Source organism: Eubalaena glacialis, chromosome X (assembly GCF_028564815.1).
Source record: "Eubalaena glacialis isolate mEubGla1 chromosome X, mEubGla1.1.hap2.+ XY, whole genome shotgun sequence".
In the NCBI taxonomy this organism is placed as follows: Eukaryota; Metazoa; Chordata; class Mammalia; order Artiodactyla; family Balaenidae; genus Eubalaena; species Eubalaena glacialis.
This window is the reverse complement of record NC_083736.1, coordinates 102,320,894-102,345,169: the sequence shown is the minus strand read 5'-3', so window position 1 is coordinate 102,345,169 and position 24,276 is coordinate 102,320,894. Positions and strand designations below refer to the sequence as shown.

General features: G+C 41.5%; 1 protein-coding gene across 11 annotated transcripts in view; it reads right to left on the bottom strand.

The window, feature by feature from the left end:
• The window catches only part of PAK3 (p21 (RAC1) activated kinase 3), a 272,619-nt gene that overhangs the window by 78,630 nt on the left and 169,713 nt on the right, over positions 1-24,276 (bottom strand). For all 11 annotated transcript variants that reach the window (XM_061179278.1, XM_061179267.1, XM_061179272.1 and 8 more), the window contains one exon: positions 7,015-7,216. In XM_061179278.1, the coding sequence (XP_061035261.1) occupies positions 7,015-7,189 (175 nt within the window). In that variant the 5' untranslated portion in view covers positions 7,190-7,216. The remainder of the gene's footprint in view (positions 1-7,014; positions 7,217-24,276) is intronic.

Genomic DNA, 24,276 nt, shown 5'->3' with positions numbered 1-24,276 from the left:
TGGTCCTATGTGAGGCCTTTTAGTGACTCCCACTCACATACACGCAGACAGCCATCACCTTCAGTGGTATCATCTTCAAAAACTTTCAGCAAAAGTGATCATTCTGGCAAATCATTATGAACTTGACTCTTACCTATCTTCTTCCAGGCAACACACACTGGTTCCAACTCTCCTTTACACCCAATTCACACATGCAACAATTTCAATGGAAAATGTTGGAAAACAAAAGGCAAATATGAGGCCATGTCCTCAACTGGACACTACTGATCGTGTGGATAATGATATAGGGCAAAAATAAGTTTGAAAGGGGTGGAGGAAGGCCTCACTTGTTTTGAGGAAAGCAACTTCATATCCCTTAGCTGGTGTCAAATTCACTCTCTTTGCAACCCTTCATCTTAATGTTTGATACATCTCTCTTCCGTCTTCCTCTCTTCTCATCCATTTCCTGTACCTTCTCCATCTCCTAATCTCCCTCTCATACACTACTTCCTCTCTCAATTTATTTCTCCCCGTTGCTTCTCTCCTTTCATCTATTTATCTCCCAATCCCACATTCCATACTTTTCTTGAATTTGTCTGCTGGTTCTACTGGGCCACCATATTTGTGCCCAGTTTCCCTGTTTACGGGCCTTGAAGTAGAAGCTCAGGTCCTAGTAGATAGAGTGTATCCTTACCCCACCTTCTTCCCATTTCAAACACAGAGGACTTCTAGGAGTAAAGGAGTAGTACAGGAGGCTCTTCTCTGGGGCAGAGCACTGACCATGGAGGACAAGCAAGATGCCGTGCCCTTTGGCTCCCCAAAGGGCAGGGCAGTGACCTCCAAAGAGCACTCTTTGCTGAGCTGTATGGTCTACATTTGAAGAACCAAGAGGAATGTAAACACCATTCAGGATGTAGTGGTCTCTGACATCTGACTTTCTGCTAACAGAACCCTCAATTAATTGAGACTCCCACCCATAGCTAGTGCAATGAAAATAACCTTGAGCTACTGCAAGATCCCAAAGGGTCTTCAGCATCACCGAAGAAAGACTGCATACTGTTCAGTCTAGTTATCACACTAAGTATTTTTTATTGTGCATTAATTAGATGAAAGTTAATAACGTGTATTGACCAAAACATTTGAGTAACAAGACCATAAAGGATAACTGAGTCTTCTTTAATATAATTGTTGCACAGTAATGCTTCCTGCTGTGTAGTGTATATAGAAGATAACATACTCTAGGAATTATCACAATAATGTGTATGCAATACAATAACAAAACTATACGGCACTTTAAGAACTTTTTCTTCAATAAAATTTAAAAAAAAGAACTTTTTCACATATATGAACACACTCAATTTAGAACCTCAACCTTCTAAAGTAAGCAATATGTAAGCCAATAAAGTACACATACCAAATGAGAATCTAACCCATCAAACACCCAAATCAAATGTTAGCACATCTCTCTTGTCAAGAATATTTTCTTGCCATCATTTCTTTCCAAAAAGACATGAAAAAACGTTTTCTTTCTTTCTGAGTGGCAATAACACGTCCCCTCTTCTGAAATTCAGATATGTTTCAAAGTGCACTGCCATCTTCTTAAGGAAAAATGAAAGCCACTGCTGGCTTTTGGATGCTAGGAACACAGTTTACCACCTATCCCTTTGTCCTGTTGCAAGGCAGCGTGATAAAGTAGCACAAGCATAGGGTTTGGAGTCAGAGACACCTGGGAGATTTCTGGCGCCTATCATTTGCTATGCGACCCTATAGGCTGTCTACTTAAACGCTTTGAGCTTAAATGGCCTCATCTGTAAAAAGGGGTTAATACAGAGTAGCTGTAAGGATGGAAAGACTCAATACACATAAAGTGCCCGTCACACAGGTTGGCACGTAGGAACTAATCGGTAAATGACAGATCACTTCCTATTCGTCTTGATTTGATTTATCCAACTATCCCCTCGTACACCTCCAGGAAGGGGGGCCTTCACTTCCATTTGCAGGCTCACGAGCTCCCAAATCTCTCGATTTCCCACAAACAAAATGCACATGAACTGTGCTCACTAAAGACACAGCCCTTCATACAGCATTGCATGCCCCCTGAAGCACACCTAATGCTCTAGTACAGCACAAGACACAAGACGCATAAGCACGCTTCAGAAGACACAGACGTCACATAGTACACGTCACCTCCAAAGGCAGCCTCACCTGCTTCTTTCCCACATGTTCTTCCAAGTTTCCAGTCCTTAACATTGATTATTTTTAGAGGTACTACGCCATTTTCAGAGTCCTGGCTGATTCATTTGCCTCATTGCCTTTGCCTTATTGTTTTATTTATTCACGTATTTTTTCATGTATTTATTTACCCATCCATGTATTTATTCCCCACCTTGTTCCAAAACAGATATAAGACGGCTTACAAGAATACACAAAATACAGTATGATAGCAGCAGAAATTCAAAGTCGATATAGTGAAAGGAAAAAAAAAAAAAAGAACAAAGATAGGCACATAAAACGGAGCCTGGAAGAAAGCTATACAAAGTGCATACATACCATAGAGGCCCATTACAAGTGCTAGGCAGGGGCCATACATCTGGCTCCACGCTTTCTAGCAGCCAACAAAAGAGAAACCTGATCAGTCTCACACTTCACAGGGTCCATAAAGGAACATCAAACCACTTGTTCAGGATGTCCTTTTCCTGGTCTAAATTCTGAAAACTTTTGTAAGGTGAAGCATCATAATTTCGTGGCAAATTGTCCCTCTTACTTTGCTCTAACACCAAGATTCAGCTCCTGGAAAGGCCTCCAACAAAGACAGGTCCTCAATCTGGAAATTACTTTTACTACTTGTTTTTCTTCTACCTGTCTCTTGAAGTTCCATTTGGTCAATGAAATGTAGCTATTAAAGAGACCCCTTAAAACAAACAAAAACCTCTGCTGTCACCAAAGCAAGTATTTTCATTTAACTGAGGAAATAGACAATGTGACATTATTTATGACAAACATTTGGATAGGATCCCAAATAATGAACAAAATAAATGGTTAAGTAAACCATGATGCTACTATATGATGAAATGTTATATACCATCAAAAATTATATTTATGAAAGCTTTTTTAAAATATAGGGAAGTGTTCATGATAAAATGTTGAGTGAAAAAGCAGGATATAAAACTGTATACGTTATGATTTTAACTATATAAAAAAGTATATGTATATAGAGCCATTAAAAAAAGTCTGGAAATCAAGCCACTAAAATATTAACATTGTTTCTGAGATTTATGAATATGGGTGATTTTTACTGTTTCTATATTCTTGTCTTTATTTTCCAAGTTTTTATCATTGATGAACGATCTCTCTATGATGAGAAGAACTGGGAGGAAAAACACCAACCCAGTTAGTTATCTTTGGCTTGTGAAATTATGGGTAATTTTAACTTTCTTTTTAAAATTTCCTATAACTGACATATAAATTCTAGTTAGGGACAAAGTTACTTAAAAAAAGAAAAAAGAATTCTAAAACCTAGTTTTTTGTTTGTAAGTTCCAGAATGATACAGATGTAATAACACCTCACAATTATTTAGCACTTTTTAATGTCACTTTTAATAGCACTCTGACATTTAGAATTACATTTGATTATCAAAAATATTTTGCTAGGGAGGCCAGGTCTTATTATTTTCATTTAACAGGTGATGAAACTGAGGATCAAAAAAACTAAGTGATTAGCACAAAGTCACAATAATCAGTGGCAGAGCTGGACTTGAAACCGGGTCTCCAGAACCCAAGTCCAGTGCTCTTTCCATTCATTCAAGACTGATTGTGGTATAATCCAAGTAATCACCAAGAGGTAGAAGCACAGAAATAGTAACCCCTCCTTACCTATGAAGATCAAGTTCCTGAATGACCCCCCCCCACCTAGGTAGGAGAGTTCAGCTGATGAAATTATAATTTTAGGAGGTGAAATAAAGGGCAGGGGAACTAAGGTCACGTAAACTTTTGAACGCCCTCATAAATATTTTTTTGCACAGTAAAACAATAACAGTACATTACATAAAAAGAATAACGAGAGTTTACATAGCTTAAATTAGTAAAAGTGATAGGCTCTGTATAGCTTCCATTTAGATCTTGAGATGGTTTCCAGAGGCGGTGAGGATGTACCGCTCATTATGGCAGTGGAAAATGGGGGTGACAGTGAAGCAATGAACAGAGGTGGGCTGTTAGTCCAAATCATGGCTCTTCGTGCTCTCAGAGTCTTCATCAAAGTCCAGTCCTGAGGTTGTAACAACTTGCTTGGGGCTTTAGCCCTACCAAGCAAGTGAAGTGAAGTGGCATGACTTAATGCCTTTGGCTCTTCTGAAGATGCTTTCTGTCTTCTCAAGTCTTTTCTGAAGACAGCTTAGCACTTCTGCATAGAGCTCAAATTAAACCATTTCAGTTTGTCTGAAGGCAGCTTATCTGCTGTCTGACACGGATGTTTAAATGGCACGACTCAATGATTTAGGCTCCTCTGAGGTTGCTTCCTTCCGAACATGGTGTTGTAAAAAGACTCCACCTCTTTATAGAGTTCAGTTAGATCATTCAAGCTTGGTACGAAGGCAGTTTCTCAGCTGATGATTTAAGTTCTGCCGAAGGTGGTTTCTGGCCAATGTGATTTCTTTTGGAAGGCGTAATAGCACCTCTTTACTGAATTCTGCCAAATCACTCAAGCTTTGAACAGGTAAGATTTGACATGTGAAGGTACCCATTTTTTCATTACTTTCTTGGGGGAGGATTTAATCTTGTTCTTAAAATTTTTCTCCTGTTGCTTATAACTGTATTTGTCTGCAGTGCCATAGCTTCCTAATTATCTGTATCATCACTTATGATAATCACCTCTGCGGTCCCAGGAGTTTCCTGAGAGTCGTCCTGCAGCCCAGCACATCACTTGAAGCAGCATCAACCAGTTCAGATTCAACTTCAGCCAATGACCGTTCCTGTGCCAAATGTTCACCCTCACCTACGGGTTCTGTCTCATCCAAAGATTTTTTTTGTCTTCAGGAGAAACCACTGAAAGATATTTCACCATCTCTAGCCAAATCTTCTCCCAGATCACATTAATGACAGGCTCTGTTAAACTATCTACTGCCTATTTTATGAAGAATACAGCATTGGTGATGGTGTAGGAATCCCATGCACTAGGATCTTCAGACAGAGGAACCTTTGTGAGATTCTGAACAACAAAGTTATACATTAGTTTGGCCTAAGTCTTCCTGAATGGCTGGATCGAACACCGATCTAAGGGCTCCAGGACCTGAAACAAGCAACTGGTTCTAAAGACAACCTTGACATCAGGATGCACATTGGCAAATGCATCTGAGGCACCAAAAGGACAGTGAAGAATCAGTAGGGCTTTGAATTCAAGACTTTTTTTCTTGTAAGTAGTCTTGAGCTTCCACAAGAAAGCACTGTTCAAACAATTCCTAAGGAGAGAGGGAGTCATCCAGGCTTCTCTCTTTGCACGCCAGTATACTGGCAACTTAGCTCGGATTTTCCTCTGAGAAGACATGGGCCTAGTTTTCTGTAGAGTGGTAATGGTTTCACTATGAGGTCACCCGCAGTATTAGCACAAAATAGAAACAGCAGCCTCTCTGTTTTGGCTGACCTCATGTCAGCATCAGTTGGCTCGTGTTCTTCAAAAGGGCAAATGGGATTGTTCAAGGGCTTCCAAAGCATGGCGGTCTCGACAGCACCAAAGACTCGTGCAGGCCCATAATCCCCCTCTTCAGTCGCTCTCTACAGTTGTGGCAGATACAACACAGGAGCTGCAGGATCAGGTGACTTGGTCTCCGGGTCATGGTGCACCATACATTTCTCAAACCATCCCTTGCTCCTGGCAATACTTTTTCGGGACCCACTTCGGTGTCTGAAAACGCGACTTTGAAAATTCTTCTTGCATGATGGCAGGTCCCTTGCATGGAAAGTGTTTTCTTATTCCTTTGCTTGTCTTCAATCCAGAGGTTTAACATCATTTCCATCTTTTCCATCCTTGGGTCACGAGGGATAAAGCATCTCTTAAGTGACACAGGTCTACAAGAGGTGATACTGACCCTAATAAGAGTTTCAGCTTTCCTTATGGTACGAATTCTTTAATACCATATAAACGACCTACAAAGCTATCTGTTTTACCTTTGAGAAGATCAAGAGTGTCCCTCTTCTCTTCAAGAGACATCACCCCTCTTACCCTTTAGCAACTTTCTCTGGTGCCGGAGTCCTTGTACTTGGCTTTACTCTCTTCCGCCGCAATAGTCACATTTATAGAAGCCATGTTTAAGCTTTATGCTAATTAATGCAACCTGACAATTACTTACTAGAGATTTTATATCCCCTGATGTTACAAAGTTTAACATTTAAGGCCCAAATGGTATTATGGACCAAATGGTATTTAAGGACCAAATGGTATTATGAACAACACAAGGATAAATGATAGTATATTGTTGGGATACCCGGTGCAAAAAGGGCTGATTGTGTAGGGGATGACTGGCAGAAGAATGGGAGAGGAAACAAATAGCTCAGAAGTTTCTTCCCACCTTGTGATATAGTCAGAGAGACAATAATAGGGCACTTGGACTGACTTCCGCATACTCAATTCAAAATTTTCATGGTTGTCAAAAAGGTATACAGAAGTAAATCCACCTATACTCAAATTCCCAATAAGGGCAACCTGCAGTTAGGAAGGGATTACTATAAATTCTCCTTTAAGTTATCAAAAAGAAAGTCACTATTCATATATTTAAGACAGTACTGTTGCTATGATTTCCCTTGGCTTACCACTATGAATTCGATGCTATGTGAAAGGCAAACACAGCATAAGTGTATTTTCTGTAAACCCACAGTAAGTCAATCAAACATTATCCTCTGACAAAATGCAACCTCTGAAGGTGTAGATGTAAAGGTCAGGCAGGCCCTGAACAGCCCATGCTCAAGAAATGACTACTCGAGAAAGAAAGTGACAATGAAAGAATAAACTAGCCCCTTTTCAATGCCCGGCCACTGATACTTTACTTTTATCCCCTCCTCCTGGGAAGATAGAGCGAAGCCTGGCTTTCTTATTCTTCTCTTCAGGGGCCATGGGAAGTGGTTTGGAGCTGTGGTTGAGTGCCGAAGAATCCCGGTTGTTACTATTCATCCTCAGTGGGGGAGCTGGGGGTTTCTCTTCATTATCCAGACCGTCAGACATTTTCAGTTACAACTGATTGCACAGCTCCTAAAGAAGAGGAGGAGAAAACAGGAGTTAAGGGAAGTCTAAAAGACAACCTGGTAAATACGGGGAGTCTAACATCTTAGAAACAAAGGCATTCATCTCATGTCGTCTCAGGTTTGGCACTGACAATTTTGAGGGGTTTCTTTTCTAGAGGGAAGGGAGCTGCCTACCTAAAGCCCAACGATGTAATTCCCCAAAGAGGAAAGCGAAGGCAATAATGAATGGCTTTTCAATATGTAGACACAAACACCTAAGGTCCCTTCCTTTTCCCCCAGAGACACTCTATTTTCTGCTGTCCACTCAGTCTTTTAATGAACAATTTCCAATCTTTCTTCTTTAAAAATTCTATCCTCATGATCATCGTGGTCAGGTAGCACAACCTCCTTGGAGTCTGGAATTGACACAGGCCTGGCTGTTGATACTTCATGGCCCACAACAATCATCTGTTAGTTGCTTTGACATTGGGATGCCTTTGGCGTCTGGTTCTTACCTGTGTGCACCTGATTAACAAAACACACCCTACTGTTTTATGAGAAAGAACTGAGAAACAATCTAGTAAACCTGGAAATGTTTCTGCTTCCAGCTGTCTTCCCACTGCAACAAAATCTCTGTAATTTCATCAAGTATTAACCGGCACTAATTTAGGAGTGTATGAGCTCTCCATACACAACTTGGCATATCACTTTATTCCAATAACATTTACTATTAACCTAAGTACAACAACAACAAAAACCTGCTATAATGAGAGATAATCTACCGTAACTCTTTTCAGCCCTTCAGTGGTTACAATGTGTTTATTACTTTCAGTAATGAATTCTAAGTTACATTATGTTATGTGGAAATTTTTACTGTTTTAAATTTTCTCAAATATATTGAGTATCAATTAATAGTTTCTCCATCTGCACAGGTGACTGCCAACTAACAATGACTGGTTTGGCCTTGGTTTGGACAAGAGACCTCTTTTCTTTTCCTTGGCCTAAGTGTCATGCCTTGCATTATCTTAATGAATTAAGACCAAATCTGTATTTTTTTTCAGGAATCATGACAGTGAAAATATCAGTAGTAAATGTTTTGTCGCCACCAGCTTGATTAAGTCTCATATTTTCCTATATGGGTGAAACTACAGCACAAGGTAAAATGAAAAACTAACTGTGATGTCAAGGATCGATTATATTCATAGATACTGCTGGTAAATATATGAAATCACTGCTAATGGGTCTACATTCCCTTTCACGTTTTGATTTTGGTCCTTCTAAATTCGTTCTTTCTCCAGAAGAAAAGTGAGTTTAAGACTGACTTCACCAGTGGTATTCTGTATCAGACGGGTTCATGGTTTTAATTTAGTCACTAAAAAGAATTTGCCACCAGAGTAAAAGCACTAATTTTTTCTCTGTGTGTGCTTTGTCTGTTTTACTTTTCTGGGTTCAAAAATAATGCCTGAATATGTGGTGATTATTAACTAAAGCTCAATATACAGAATCTAGGTTGGTAAAAATAATGAAGTTTGAAGGTTATTGCAAAAGAACTGAAGATTCTAGGTAATACCTAGAAAATAGGTTTCTGAAAAATGTGTCTCACAGGGAGAGAAAGCCACCGCATTCTGGATGATACCTATTTTCTGAGGACACGTTAGTTAACTTGAGATGACAGAAGTCAGAGAAACATACATACCCTCTTTAACATGATATACAAAGTTGATCTTACACAATAAGGCAAGTAGGAGTCGGAGCCAGTCAGGGTTCTACTGCACCTATGTAATCCAAAATACTAGGCTCCTTTGTTCTGGATAATTAGGTGTGGGTGACAGTGGCCTTTTTTGTTCCTAAATATTCTCTCTGGGTAGAGACTCAAAAGGTAGATGCCCTGTTTCTTTTCAGGTCGGGAAAAAAGGGCTACTTGGGATATAAAATTCACACTATACTCTCCTATAGTAGACTAGAAATCCCTGCCCAAAATTTGAATACCACACACTTGCTGTGGTCTATATCACAGGCATTCTGCAAGGGACCCAGCTTAGATGGTACACCTTTCTACTGCCCAGCAAACTGGAATTGGTTTAATTCCATTCAGCTTATCAGTGGATTATAAGAGGGGCTGGAATAAACCTCTTTTACAGAGATGGAAATGAAATTGAAGAATCTTTATCTACTTCCACAATAGGAACATGAAGCAAATAATCACTCCGTTTACCTAGACATTTCAGATTTGGTTTTGCTCAAATTATCCTGATATTACGTCAGTTCTTCATGACTCTTTACAAGGCACAACCAATCTTCATCTTCTTCTCACGATTCCAGATAATTCTGAGTTGGTGACAAAGGAATAGGGCTGGAGACTCTTGTTACCTCTAACTCACCTTCAAAGCAAGTGCTTCAAAGCACACTTTTAGGTGACCGATGGAGAAAGGGTAGGGCCCTGTAAGGAAGCCTTGCTGTTAATGTGTTTGCTTCCCAAGTGGGAGGTATCTCCGACTATTCCACAAACGTAGGAAAAAAAGGGGGATTCTATTCTGTTATGTTTGTAAACAATGCCGATTTACTAAGCCACGTCCCTCCCCTGAGACAGCTTTCTACAAAGGATACTATTAATGGACTGCCGGTTCAATCTGCCTATGAGGTCATTATTTCCAAGATCTTGAAAGAGACTATTTTGTTTGGGGCGGCTGTAGGCTCTATTTCAAGAATTGTACAAAAGTGCCATTATTCTCCAGGAACCCAATCGAAAAACTGTTGATCTTTAAAGTTTTAACTGTTGTCGTTCGCTTCTGCAACACGGCAGAAACTTGCAAGTGCAGGTCACGCTGGATCCAGCCACAGGCCATTTCATTTCACTTTTAGAACGTGGCTCTTAGCATCGTGGAGGAATCTGAATGGACAACCAGCAACAGTTTGTATCTATTCACAAATTGCTTTCAGACTTGGCTACTAGGTTTTTCAGAGAGAATTCAAATGGCTTTTGTGGACGTTGTATTTTTCGACCAGCCCTTGGGACTGAATGTGGCTTACCGGTGCTCTGTAATTACAATTGAAATTCATCAGCAGTAGGAAATGAGCCTCTTGTCTCATGATAACCAAGAAGCCAGAACACCCCTCTTTCAGAGTACTAAGAAAGATTAATTCTCTATTTCCTTCCCTCCTTATCTCCCTTTTCTCTCGCTCTCTTCTCTACTCCCCACTCCCACCCCCCAAGTGCAAGGGCAGGCACGCACACACAGGTGCATACACACACACACACCCCTTCACTGAGTTGCATTTTGACACAGAGATTTGCTGCAAAGTACTTCAGAGGAAAACTTTTATCAAGATGCATGGCAACTTCAGATGAAATGATTAGGCATTATAAATAATTGTCATTATTCTCTCATTCTTCCAAAATGCATTCTCTTAATGTGGTGACAAACTAAACCCTCGGAGAATGTTTAGTAGGTTACAAAAGAAAGCCGCCAGCCTGCATGTTCCAGGAGTCAAGGGGAAAGACAGGTGCTCAAGTATACTCTAGCTAATGTGGCCAAAATTCATACCATGGCATATGTGTTGAATTGGATACAATCAAAAATGCCAATTGTGCCCATTTGCCACAGATGCTCTACCCAGGTGTGTGAAGGGTGAGACTCCAGAAATACTGGCCCTACGACTTGCAAAGATCATCTATTAAGCCATTAGCAACTGCACTAAATATTTTCATCAGATCTGGTGCCTCAGAGACAACCCATATGTCTGTATTATTCTGTCTGCTTTCAAAAATCTAAATAACTGTTTATTTGCATATTTTCCCAATGAGAGACAAACTAATAATGGCCTCCTTTCAAAAACAAAAGCCCAGGCCGGCAGATGCACAGCCATGACCTAATAAACCCAGAGGTAAAGCTCCCAAACCACCAACCACACAAGGCCATTACTATAAATTGGTGAGCACATCAATACTGCTTATATCCCTGTCATATCAAACTAGAGGATCTAACACAGGAATGAGATGTAGCCCAGGGGAAATTTCCACGGTGAACTTCCTAATGTTTCTGAGATACCTACATAAAGAATAGGGTTGGCTGCAAGACACCTAGAGCTGATGAGATGACAGTTAAACTGACAAGAGCACACATGAAATAAGACTGATTTTAGGATCTCAAAAATGTAGTAAACAAGTCAAAGAACTCTCACTATGTTTAGACATTAACAGAACATGAGAGCGTTTCAAATTTCTAGAATTGGGTAAATCTTTGTAACAAGAATTAGCTCTATAGATCAAGAAAAAGTGAACTTTAAATGACAGCTTCCAGACTTGGAGGTATTAAGTAAACAGATTTAAAGTCAGCCAATGTCTCCTTAGACAATGATATCAACACTGGACTGTTCTCCGTATTTCAGGCTGAGGTTACTGCTTTTACTATAAGAATGACGTATACACTGAATTATACTTTGATGGTGGGAAAAAGGATCCAAGAGTTACTTGCTGGCTCTTTCTTGGGCTCCCCTGTAAACAGAAGCACACATTTTCAAGATGGCTAGCTGAGCTTCCCAGGATAAACTGTGATGGGGGAACAAATGATGCTTTGCTAACTATCCTATGCTGATACTAAACCCACTTTATCTTGGACACATTCTTAGCAACTGAACCAACCAGCCAGACACTTATGACTGACAGTGTAAGAAGATGTAGTGAACTGTTTTCAATTGCCAAAAAAAAAAGAAAAAAAGAAAAAAGGAAAAAATCACCTAGCCTTCTACAAAGGGGACAATGTATTATCATTTGAAAGAATGTTTATACCTTGCTTTACATTTTTACAGCAACTTGTATCTGAAGATTTCTAGCAACTTTTCAGACATTATTTCCCATAATATGCTAAGATGCCAAAGAAGAGAGAAAGGGCTCATTTCATAGGGAGGAGAATGAGCCAGGTCTCATTTTATAGCGAGGAGAATGAGCCAGGTCTGGGTCCCTCAGCAGCCCTAAACCCACACTCCCATTCCCAGACAAGGTGGACGAGAGCCCGACCCCTAACAATAGTCAGCCAGATGGGCCCAACTTAGCATTGCCACCATCTTGTCTCAAATCGCACATAGTCATGAAACATGTCATTCCCCTCACTAGATCATAAGCTCCTTGAGGGTAAGAACCCCTCAGTCATAACTGTAATGCTTTCAAACTGCCTAGTACAGTGCCTTGTTCCCAGGAGGCATTAAATACACATGTGAGGGAATGAAATGGAACTCTATAAGTGCTATGCCTTTGTTGAAGCTCTGAGTAAGTTTTTCATGGTGTTGAATAAGCCTATGTGCCTACTCCAAGCAGGTCTGAGCTAAGAAGGCGTTTGACAATTTTGGCACTAGTCTAACTGCCAAGCAATTGGGCATCATGTAGACGCCAGCTACCCTCGGATTATCGACACCTCATTTTTTACTATATGACTTCGTAACGTCCAGGAGCTTATTTGAGCTCTTGCTCTTATTTGAGCGGGACACCAACATGTGAAGAAGGGAGCACCATCCCCATTTTCCACATGAGGAATTAACAAGGCATAGAGGTTAAGTGACTTCCCCAGGGTCACAAAATAACTGAAAGAACTGAGACCAGAATCTCGAACTCTCCTCAATTCCCTTCCCATGACACCATTACAATATGGATCCAAGTAAACCCACAAACACACACACATTCTCTCTCTTCATATATGTACTTTCATCCTCCCCGAATATTCATATGACAGTTCTAGCTTTTTCATTTCAACCCACTTCAGGCTGGTACTTACCGATTTCAACTGCTTGTCTCATCCAAAGACCCAAGGCTAGGAGATTTACTGACAGAACTCCAAGAGGATTCGTTGGCCGGTAGGACCAATTCTTAGATGGCCTTGTTTTGGGGCTTGTCTGTTCTGGGGCACTCACCAAGGGAACTCTGCTATCAGAGACAGGGGTGTGCTGTTTCAGAAAGCCTGGCCTGGGAGATACCATTACAGCGTGTAATGGAGGGAAGCCATTTCGAAGATCATTTGATCAGGAGTTGCTGAGCTACTTGTTAGGCAGATTTGCAAAAGCAGCCGGACAAGTAAGGGAGGCACTAGCTCTTTTTACAGCCGCCTCATTTCAATCTTAGATCCTGCAAAAGATAGCTCACTACTGACACACATACAAGGCATGGTCACACAGAATACATTCATGCTCTCTCTCACACACGCGAGCAAATGAGGTCGGTTCCGCTGTAGTCCCGTTCTCTGTTATGAGTGACTTCCACTGTTTGTAGCAGGAACTTCACATTAATGAAATCCAATAAGCCAGCATATTATAGTTGCAAATTTCAGTAATAGGTTGCAAAAAAGGAAATCGATAGGTATACCCCAGCATCCAGACCTCATATACTGCATATATTATATGGGGCAAATAGTTCCTATTCGAATGACTTCTTAAGCTTCTAAATGTATTGTGTATGCTGCATGAGCTAACGCCAAGAAAATGCTAATAATCACCTGACCTGTGTTTATATTTGCAAACTGATGCATTATTACAGGTTTCAGCTTTTCATTTCCAACACTGATGCTTCTAAGAAGAGAAAATAAGATGCATAAAGAACAGAGGTAGAAATTTTTGTAAGCATTAAAGAAAAGAAAAGATGCCTCAAATAAATGTGTGGAAAAAAGAAAAGGGAAGCAAAACCTAGTAATAAAACATTTCCTAGTTCTCAAAACAGAATGTAGTATTCTTGGAAGCAGTCAGATGGAAAAAATTAGATGCAGACTAGCAGCCCAAGTGAACAGGATATGGTAAACCAACATCTCGAGTCTCTGGGGTTCTAGCTGCTTGCTGTTACTATGCATGGGTGATAATTATACCCTTCCCTGATCCACTCCGGCAAAAGAGCCACAAATTCCCTCAAACTCAAGCCTAAAAATTCAATTCCCAAAGTTGCTAGGGCTTTTTGTATACCAGAGAGATGTCTGGACATTGTTTTCGAACACGCGCCTTATGCCTTATCGTCCTAGGAACTTGCTCTATTCTCAATGTTCTACACCCAAATCGGCCTTCTATAGGGAAGGTGCCCATTGAATGTTTGAAAAGAAGAGTTACATGGGGTCAATTGAGACCTTAGCATTACATATTTCTAAACTAGGAATTTAGACCATTTTAGCAAAGCTCATATGCTACCCCCTCCCCGCAAAAAAAAGAGACATCCTGCCAGAACTGGAGGTCAAAGAATTTGAGCTGGTGTAAAATGCAGCAACTCTTCTTCAAGCTTTTGCCCCTTAACCTAAGTTTACAAAAGAGCTGAGCATGTGTCTCAGCATCTTATCTGGGGGCTATGGTTAAGGAAGAGGAAATACTATCTATTAAAAACAAAGGGCTTCCCTCAAATGCTGAAGGAAGAACGGGACGTGACCAGGCCCAACTGCCATCTATCCCACTTCACAAATGGTAGGGGATAAAACATCCAGCTGGCCATAGCCTTAGTTGCAAGAATTCCCCATCTCCTACCCCCACCTCTTACTGCCACCAAAGAGGATTATTTTTGTCTTAAAAAAAAACTGTCCATGGGTCTAAGAAAAGATCGTGATCTACCCAGTGAAATTCCTCTAGAAACCAAAAGCCCGAAGGATGACCTCACAATCGAGCACGCTGGCTTCCCTATGGCTTTTCCTGTACCAGGTAAGTTGTTCACTTACGAGCTGTCAGATCCACCGAGGGATTCATTCTCCTTGCTGCCCGTTACTCTACTTGCAGCTGCCACTGCCCACTTCTAGAAGATGTGGCTCACGACGGGTTCATGCTGCCCCAGCGCTCACCCGTGCACACAAAGAGAAGGCTGCCAGGTACCTAAGTCTTTCTGGAGCCCGGGGAAGCCCCCAGGCTGAGATCACAGGGCCCAGCCCTCACTTCAAAGGAAGGACATGATAGCCCGGTAGGAAAATTGCAGATAAAGCAGAAGCAGGGTTTGTTGCAAGGAGCTCGAGTCAGCAGGCCTGAGGGGGAATCAGTCAGTAGTTCCCAATGACTCCTGTGGAGGCGGGACTGTGGCCTAGAACACATCCTGACAAACATTTGGGGAAGAAAAAGGGAAGGAAAGTTGGGTGTTTATAATAAATATATATAACTCTATTATAATTCTGTATCAAGCAATGGTCATCTCAGAGTGTTCGTTCTCCTTTAAGATTGAGCCTAGGGTAATTCCCTGGCGGTCCAGTGGTTAAGACTCTGTGCTCTCACTGCAGAGGGCCCGGGTTCAATCCCTGGTCGGGGTACTAAGATCCTACAAGCCGTGCAGTGCAGCCAAAAAAAAAAAAAAAAAAAAAAAGATTGAGCCTAATACATTCCCTGCACTCACAATCACGGCAGCCAACCCCCGGCAGGTTTGGTGGCCTTCTGCAGGTCGCTTAGACATGCCCTATACTCTTCTGGCCAGCTTAATTATGAGGGTCTATAGGTTACACAGCTGTATAAAGAGAGGAAAAGAGAAGATCTTAGGTCAGCCTAACATTGCTTTTTATAGGAAAAGAAACCAGTTACATGCCTTCTTCTTGTGGATTGTTGGCTGACTTTCATTTCAAAGAATCCTAAGACCAAAGCAGAGACCTACTCCCCTTTAACGGTAAGGTGCTGGGAGTAAAGAGATAAATAAATGCCCAGCTCTGAGGGACATTATAGGCTTGAGCAGCGGGTTTCATCTCTGGCTGCATACTGTATATAAAATGTATATTAAATACACAGATAAAAATATAACTACAGAACAAGGGCATGTGTATTACAAATTGAAGGGTGCTACAAAAAGCGGGACTGCAGCAGTTCAGAAGAAGGGAAGACTCTCCTTCACTGACTGCTATCCTATTGCATGAGAAATCAGTGCCAATAATCATACCTCCCCATATAAGGAAAGTGTTTGATGTGGATGTTCCAAAGAACATCATTGCCCTGCCTTTCATCTCCATGCCACCAACATTCGTATGTACCAGGTACTGTGTCAGGTACAGGGGGTACACAAAGAGAGGTGAATGAAGACCAGTCCCTGTCTTCAAAGAGCTCACAGTTAAACGAGGATGGTAGACAGGCATACATACAATAGGGAATACAATGGATGCACCCAGGTGGGCACAGAATGCTTTGGAAGGACACAGCAGAGAGGTAACTGAGGTTCTCAAAGAGATCAGAGATATAGTACTTCAGCAGGGTATTGAAGGATGAGTAGGAGCTCACTGGGATTTGAAAAATGGAAAGCACTAGGTTGGTGTAATACATTATTCAACAGTGTATTCCAGCAAACAAATACTCCAAGCATGATCGATTACGTTTCTTAGCCTTAGGCCCCTGTTTCTGCTGAACTAAGTGATGCTGGTGCTATGTAAGAAAAAGAACAGATCTTAAACCTCTGGAAGAAAGTAACATGTATGAGACTTTCAAAAGCCAGAACACTGGCTTCTGGTGAACTACGGAAAGGATCAGTATGGGTGACACAAAGCATTTTCCAGAACTGAAGTCATATATGGGCAGAACAGACTTCTTTTGGGGAAATGTATTAAGAACATAACACTTGGAAAAAGAAACAACTTCCTTTCATGTTACATTTAAGAACTAAGTTGCATCTTGCTCCGCAATTTTAATTTTTGGAGTTGATTTCTGGTTAGGTCTTTTTATAAACCCCAAGGAATTGTCTCCAACCAAAGAAGAATGGCTAATTCTAGCTCCACTCCTGGATTGTTCTGTGATCTTCAGATAATCACTGAATCTTCGTAAATAAATTCAGTCTTTCATTCAGCATTTACACAGTGTCTCGTATGTGCCCAGGAAGGCAGGGGATGCTTTGGAAGGCCAGTGTAGGAAGGGTAGCTAATACCCCCCAGAGGCATCAGAGGGCATTACACTTGAGCAAGGTATTGAAGGATGAGTAGGAGCTCACCAGGGTCTAGGGCGAGAGATGAACAAGTTACAGTTCCCACCCTCAAGGAGACAAAGTGTAATGGGTGTTGGCCATGACAACTCAGGCCAAAGATGACAACAGGTTGCTACTGAAGGACAAGAGAGGGGCTCCCAGCAGCCTGAAGAAGGAAGCTTCACAGAGGAAGTACACTTGAGCTGAATTAGGAAGAACAAGTAACCAAACCATGGGGGGGGAGGTCACGTTTCAGGCACAAGGAACAACACGTGCTAAGGCCGAGAGGAGAGCAGAGACAATGTAGTGTATTAGAGAAACTACAGGTAACTTGGTGTGACCGTAGCAAAGAAGAGGGATGCGAAAAATAAGACCAGTGGAGATCAAATTAAGAAGGATCTCGTATGCCTTTCTCTGGGGTTTGGACTCTTCCTGTCTAGATAAAGAGATTTCAAACAGTGGAATGGCATGATGAGCTTTGCGTTTCAGAACTATTATTCGGGTGACAGTGTAGCAGATAGAGCAGGTTGAAGAAGACTTGGGGAATTTTTTTCCCATGGAGTGGGATGTTCCAGGTAGAAACATGGGAATAATTTTGAAAAGAGACAACTCTCAGAAAACGAGCCACGGGAGAGGAAGCACAGGCAGTATGGGAATAGAAAGACACGAAAAGAGAGGTTTCAAGATGGGTCTCTATTTTGGACATTGGCCAAAGATGGCAGGGATGCTAGGCCTGGTGTGATTAACTGGTCTCAGCACCCCAAATGGAAATCTGGGTAGAAATATATTTCTATCCCAAGAGGCCCAGAGGAATGTGGGAGGGCTGATTTTTTTTAGCCTTTAGGGGTTTTTCCAGCTTTTCGGAAGGACAACTGACAAATATAGAATGTATATATTTAAGGTAAACAATGTGATTAATGGTCTGGTATATGTATACAATGTGAAATAGTATACATATACCAATTAACATACAACTGTGTAACATGAAATACAATCACGTTAATTAATACATCCATCACTTTTTTGCTTTGTTTTGCTTTTTGATATGTTGAAAACACTTAAGATCCACTCTCTTAGCAAATTTCAAGTATACAACACAGTATTATTAACTATAGTCACCATGCTGTACATTACATCCCTAGTGTAGCCTTTAGTTTTTGTTCAGGATTCCAGACAGAACTGTGCCTCAGTTTCTGGTTATTTTGGAAATGAGAGTAAACAACTAGCTTAGAATGGTGATTAATAAAAAAAGCTAATGAAGTTGGTAGGCTGATAACAAATATGATTATGTGGGAGGCCCCTTAAATGAGCAGCCACTGGACCACCAGTAATAATCATATTCCCAAGAGAATAATAACACGTTATTCTGGTTTTGGCCAATAGGACAGCCCTTGTCAGTTTTATAGAAAATTTGTCGAAATTTTTATAAAGACTCTACCAACAAACATAAACATTCTACAAAGACTAAATATCTGCAAATGGTCCTCGAATATGTAACTTTTGTATAAGTCCATATACAAAGAAAGGAGAACAAACACAGTGACACGATGGATATCTCGGTAAAAATTAAATTAGGAATATCTAGTAGGAAGCAAAATAAATATCTAAGCACCCTGTCTTTATTACATAGCAAATAATAAAAAGCTGAAGGAAACATCAATTCACATGTGGTGGGAAAAAAATCTCTCCCTAGCTATATCTATTCCTCTCAATAGAGAAAGCAAAATTAAGACAAATATAAACGTAGCAGCAGTTCTAACATGTTTATTTGGCATTATGGAAGGGTTCAGTGGAGAGCAGGACACGTGGGCTGAAAGTATTAATTTGGAGACCATCAGCATGGGAGTAGGTGCGATTGCCCAGGAAGAGTATAGAGTAAGAGAGGAGGAAAGACCTCGGGGGAACACCAACATTTCAGGGCTGGAAGAGGAACCAGGGATCCTCGAGAAATATGCTTAAAGAAGTAGAGGAACTGGCTCTATGACATCATGGAAACCAAGAGAAATGTATTTCAAGATGAATATGGCTATGAGGCAAACGTCACAGAGAGGTCAAAAATGCTCTTATCTTTTTGTCCTCCCATCCTTTCCCTAGAGTTCACTGAAGTTGACGCCTTGTCATTTTCAGGTTAGAAGAGAAATGGCCAAGTGGCACCAGAGGTCTGCTGATGTGTTTCAGAATGTTTCAAGAATTTCCAGGCTCTGGACATTTGGTACTCCTTGAGCAGCATGAACAAAACCACACAGCATGCCTCAAGAAAGATTTTCCTTTTGGTGGTAAATGGTACCACCGTGGCCATGTATCACTCAGCCTTGTTGCAAAGGGTACTCTTACGATGTCACATTTATTGCACTTTTGCAACATGCTGGGCATCACACAAGACACAGAGAGAAACACCGTGTGGTTTGGCGAGCAGCTAAACTGTAGCTAGTAGCATTTAGACATTTTTTCACAGGAAGGATTATGCTCAGTTCAAACAGCTCATATTTGCCAACTGTCGCCCCAAAGACTTTGTCAAGCAAAGATGCAAGTATTCAGCCTAGACTAGTACCTTCTCAGCCCAGCACCGCTAATGAGCTTCATGACCTTGAGTACCTCCCTTGGTCGCTCTGAATCTATTTCCTCACATGCAAAAGGTGACCGCCTCACCAAGAGGTTGTGAGGATCAAATGATCCACATGTGGGAAATGCTTTGAAGTAATTTAAGATTTTTTACCCACAGAAGATGTTTACAATTACTGCCACAGACTTCACAGGCCATAAAAAAAAAATCACCACCATTCACTGAGATTTGATTATGTTCCAGGCACTCTGCTAAAAGTTACTCATGTACAAGTTCACATAACTTGCAAAACCACTTGTATTATTATTTCTATTTTACAGGTGAAACTGACATTCAGAGACATCAGTTCACTCGCCAAGGTCACAGAGTAAGACTAGACAATCTCAAAGACAAATACCATATGATGCCTCTTATATGTAGAATCTATTAATAAAATATGACAGAAATGAACCTATCCACCAAACAGAAACAGACTCACAGACCTAGAGAACAGACTTGTAGTTGCCGGGGGAGGGGAGGGGGAGTGAGGACTGGGAGTTTGGGATTAGCAGATGCAAACTATTATATACAGAATGGATAAACAAGGTCCTATTGTATAGCACAGGGGACTATATTCAATATCCTGTAATAAACCATAATGGAAAAGAAAAACAAAACTATGCAATCCCATGTCTGTGTGACTCCAAAGCCCATGCTCTTATCTATGCTTCCTCAATCACATTACAGTTTTATGTGATATGATGAGTTCTCAGTTACTCACAGCTTTTGCATGGACACAAATGCTCTTAGGGCTTTGAAGTGAGTGAACCGTGCCTCCACTCTGGTGTCTGGGACCAAAGCCTGGAAATGAGCAGACCCCCTGCCCACGACACAGACATTTCAGCATGAGAATCAAGGGCAGAGGAGGGCCTGTGGTTAGAGACCAGACCTCTGGCTCCACCAGCATCAGGAGTCTTTTCCATTCCTCCTCTCCCAGGTTTCTGTACCAGTATATGAAGGTGACATTACTGAGGGCTTCACGATTTCAAGGGAAAAGCTGTAGGACTAGAGGGGATATTGAAATGAACATGAAACATTGCTACAGTGGCCAAATAAGCATGTCTGAAAATGACACAGGAAATGAGGAAACTCGCATGGGTTAATTTTATTTTTCACTCATCTTCTTAAGTGGAAATGAGCATTGACCCCCTAGCCTGTGGTTAAGCAGAAATAAAGACTTAAAGGAAAGCAGGCAACAAGTCCTGTGAAAATCGGGTCTTTGGCAGCAAGGAACCATACTGTTTCTCTGTTACCTCAGGGTTCTGCCCCTTTGAGAGCACCTCCTTCCAAGGGCTGTGGTAAGGATAATAATAAGATCTACCATTTTTGTTGAGCACTGACTATAGGCCAGACATTGTGCTAAGCGCTTTCATACAGTATCTCAATTCATCCCCATAACAACTCAATGAGGTATTAGTGTCATGACCATTTTACAGATGAGGAAACTGAGACTTGAGGATAAGTAATTGACTCAAACAAGGTTACATGGCTAGGAAGCGGCCAAATTGGGATTCAAATGCTGGTCTAGCTGATTCCAGAGTTGGTGCTCCTAATGCTTCTATCATAACAGATGAAGGGGTTATTAAATATTTTGAGAAGTATAAAATACCATATACACGCAAGGGGTGGGTCTCCTTACTTAGCGCTCCTCGCTGTATTCAAGTGAATTCAGGCAGGTGCATTTTGTCCCTCCTAAAATTCAGCCAGTACTGTCAGTTTTATAAATTGCTTTCAGTGAGTCTCAGCATATCGGCAGAAACGATCAAATGTAAATTTGCTGAGCTATTTCCCTAAAGCTGTCTCCTGGTGGAAGTGGTGGCTAAATCTTAATTAAGTACAATATTTCCATTAAGGTCTAAAAGCTCACTTTTATTCCTCTCCCTTATGCCCAGTGACAAAGCACTTTGTTACACAATCTTCTAGAAAGATGACCCATCTTTCCTGTGCTAAGCAAGATGTCTATGAGGCAGTTTGCTTTGGGAAGTGTCTTCCCTAAATCCTGACTGCTGTTTCCAACCACTCATGGGCCCTCAAGGCCTTTTGGAGCCTGAAGACCACTGGATTACATGATAAAGACTCTGCTAACCCCAAACTTCAAGACTGCTGCCTTGTACTATGGTTTCACGGTGACTTCATCTTTCCCATTCAAATGAAATTCAAACTCAGGGGCAGAGTCTGTGCCTCTCACCCATTTGAATTTCCCTCTGGGCCTTGTACTATGTGTGGCCCACAGAAGGTCCTCAATCTGAGCTGGTAATGCCATTGGAATCCTGGAATTGAGGGAGAGAGGCACTGGATCTGTCCTGACCACATGTTGCTGCCCACCCACCCCGTTTAGTTTCTTAATCGAGTTTCTCAAGTAGCTGCCCTGGGCCCGGCATTGTGTTAGGCACTGAGAATCCAAGATAAGTAAGGTGGTGTGGTCTCAGCTATCAAAGAAGTTCTCAATCTAATGATGGGTGTACATGGGGTGGGGTGGAGAGGTGGTATCCCAGAGTATAGGCTCTTCCCCATGGTGTGCTGGAACCCATATCCAATGGCAGCTTGGTCATATTTTGAAGTGTTTTTACTCCAGGGAGACTCCAGCAGGGGCAGCCATGGACTAGGGAGACTCCTACAAGGTGCTTTTGTGGACTAGGGTGGCACACGGCTCTGGCACCAGGCTCCTGATCTATTGGTTCACTCCTGGGGTTTTTTTTCACCCTCTGCAGGGAAATCTACAGTCTGTCTGGAGTGCAAGGAAGTTTCTTCAGCTTGTCTTTACCCACGCCTACTGAGAAATCTCCTCTGTTAACTTGTCAGTAACAGCTGTTGAAATTCCACTCACAATAGGAATGTGTTTCATCATCCAGCTAGCTCATTAACCTTTTCTTTCTCTTTCTGGAATACCATGGTCCAGGGTTAATAGGGGAAGAGTAGACCTGGCTGGATGAGAGGTACCTGCTGGAAGCAGGACTGCCCTTTCCAAGGGTCTAATCAGCAGGCAATTCCAGATCATAAACAAAAAATCAAAGACACACACTTTCACATAGGAAACCATTATGAGTGCATAAAGAAACGCATGCTTCACCTCCCCCTGCCCTTGGGAGAGAAATGAGGTGGCAAGTTAAGCCATAAACTTCCAAAAGATAAACAAACCATTGAAACCCTAACCTCTCTGGAAAGGAGTGGCTAAGGTTCTGCCTATTAGAGGTGATTTCTGCAAAAGGAAACTATGGCGAAAGGTTGTAAAACTTGACCTAAGGGTTTGAGCAGCTTCTTTTTAATCCTAGACATACATCTCACTCCTTTCTGCTAGAAAGATCCAGTCCCATTGGCACCTGGCTGAGAGCAACACTCTTCCTTTTAGCCAGAGGTGAGAAGAGAACTAGTGGCAAACAGGGGGGAAAAAAGTGACAGCTGTGACTACGAACTACTGCCTGTAATTGGGTGTGTTACAATGTGTGTGTGCGTGTGTGTGTGTGAAGTGAGAAAGTGTGTGAATGTGATAATATCAGTGCGGGGGTATGTATAAGAGTTTGGGAAAGTATTACATGGGTGTGCACGTGAGAGCATGGGTCATTATTAGTACTATTGTGAATCTGTGTCAAAATGAGTGTTGCCATGTGTAAGTGTGATTACGTGTGAATGTGACATGGTTAGAGTGATTGTGTCAGTGCTGAATATATGAGTGGAACGGTGTAATTCGGGGTGTACAAAGATAGAAGAGTTTAAATGGGTGAGATTGTGTTTATGGTGTGAGCATGTATAAATGTGAACATATGAACACGTATGCACACGTGTGTGTCCGTGACTTACGAGCTGTGTAAACATGTAACTGTGAGGAGGAAATAGTGGTATCAGTGCAAATGTGTTGGAGTGTATGAAATCGAGTGTGTGTATGACCATATGAGAAACAGGCAGGGGAAAGTCAACCTATGTCTGCGTACGGAGTGTGTGTTATTGTGTAGGAATTTGAGGGAGGGTTAAGGGTGACTGCATCATCTGAGTGGATGTGAGTGTGTAGGTATGACTGGGAGAGTGTGAGAACATAAGAAGGAACGTAAAGAGTGTGTGAGAACGTGAGGGTGGGTGTATGGTAAGTGTGGTTGTGTGTCAGTATGGAACTGTGAATATAGAGACGTGAATATGTATCAGTGTGTGGCAGTATGAATGTGCCTATATACAGTGTGTTCAGAAATATGACGGTGTATGAGGGCGAGGGGGTAAGAGTGATCATCACTATGAATGTGTCCAGTGTGAACAGTGAGTGAGAGTCAAGGAGGTAAATATGATCGTGTGAACGTACAAGGGTATGAGTATGTGCTTGTGAGAGTGAGAGTGTGTGTGTGAGCACCGGAGGGTACCAAAATTATCTGGGATGCTGAGAAACCCTCCAGAAGTGTCTTTCCTCCCAAAGTCACAACATGTGTCCAGTTACACGCAAGCACCTTAGCCCATCTCAACCTCTATCTCCTCATGGGTAAAAACAGTGATGATAAAAATACCTACCTCGAACTAGTATCACTTTTATAATCAGAAACAAAAACAGCAACTATCAGAAAAAAATTCCTACCTCGCAGAGTCACTGTAGGATCAAATGGTCTCATGCAAGTAAAATGCCTAGCACAGTGCT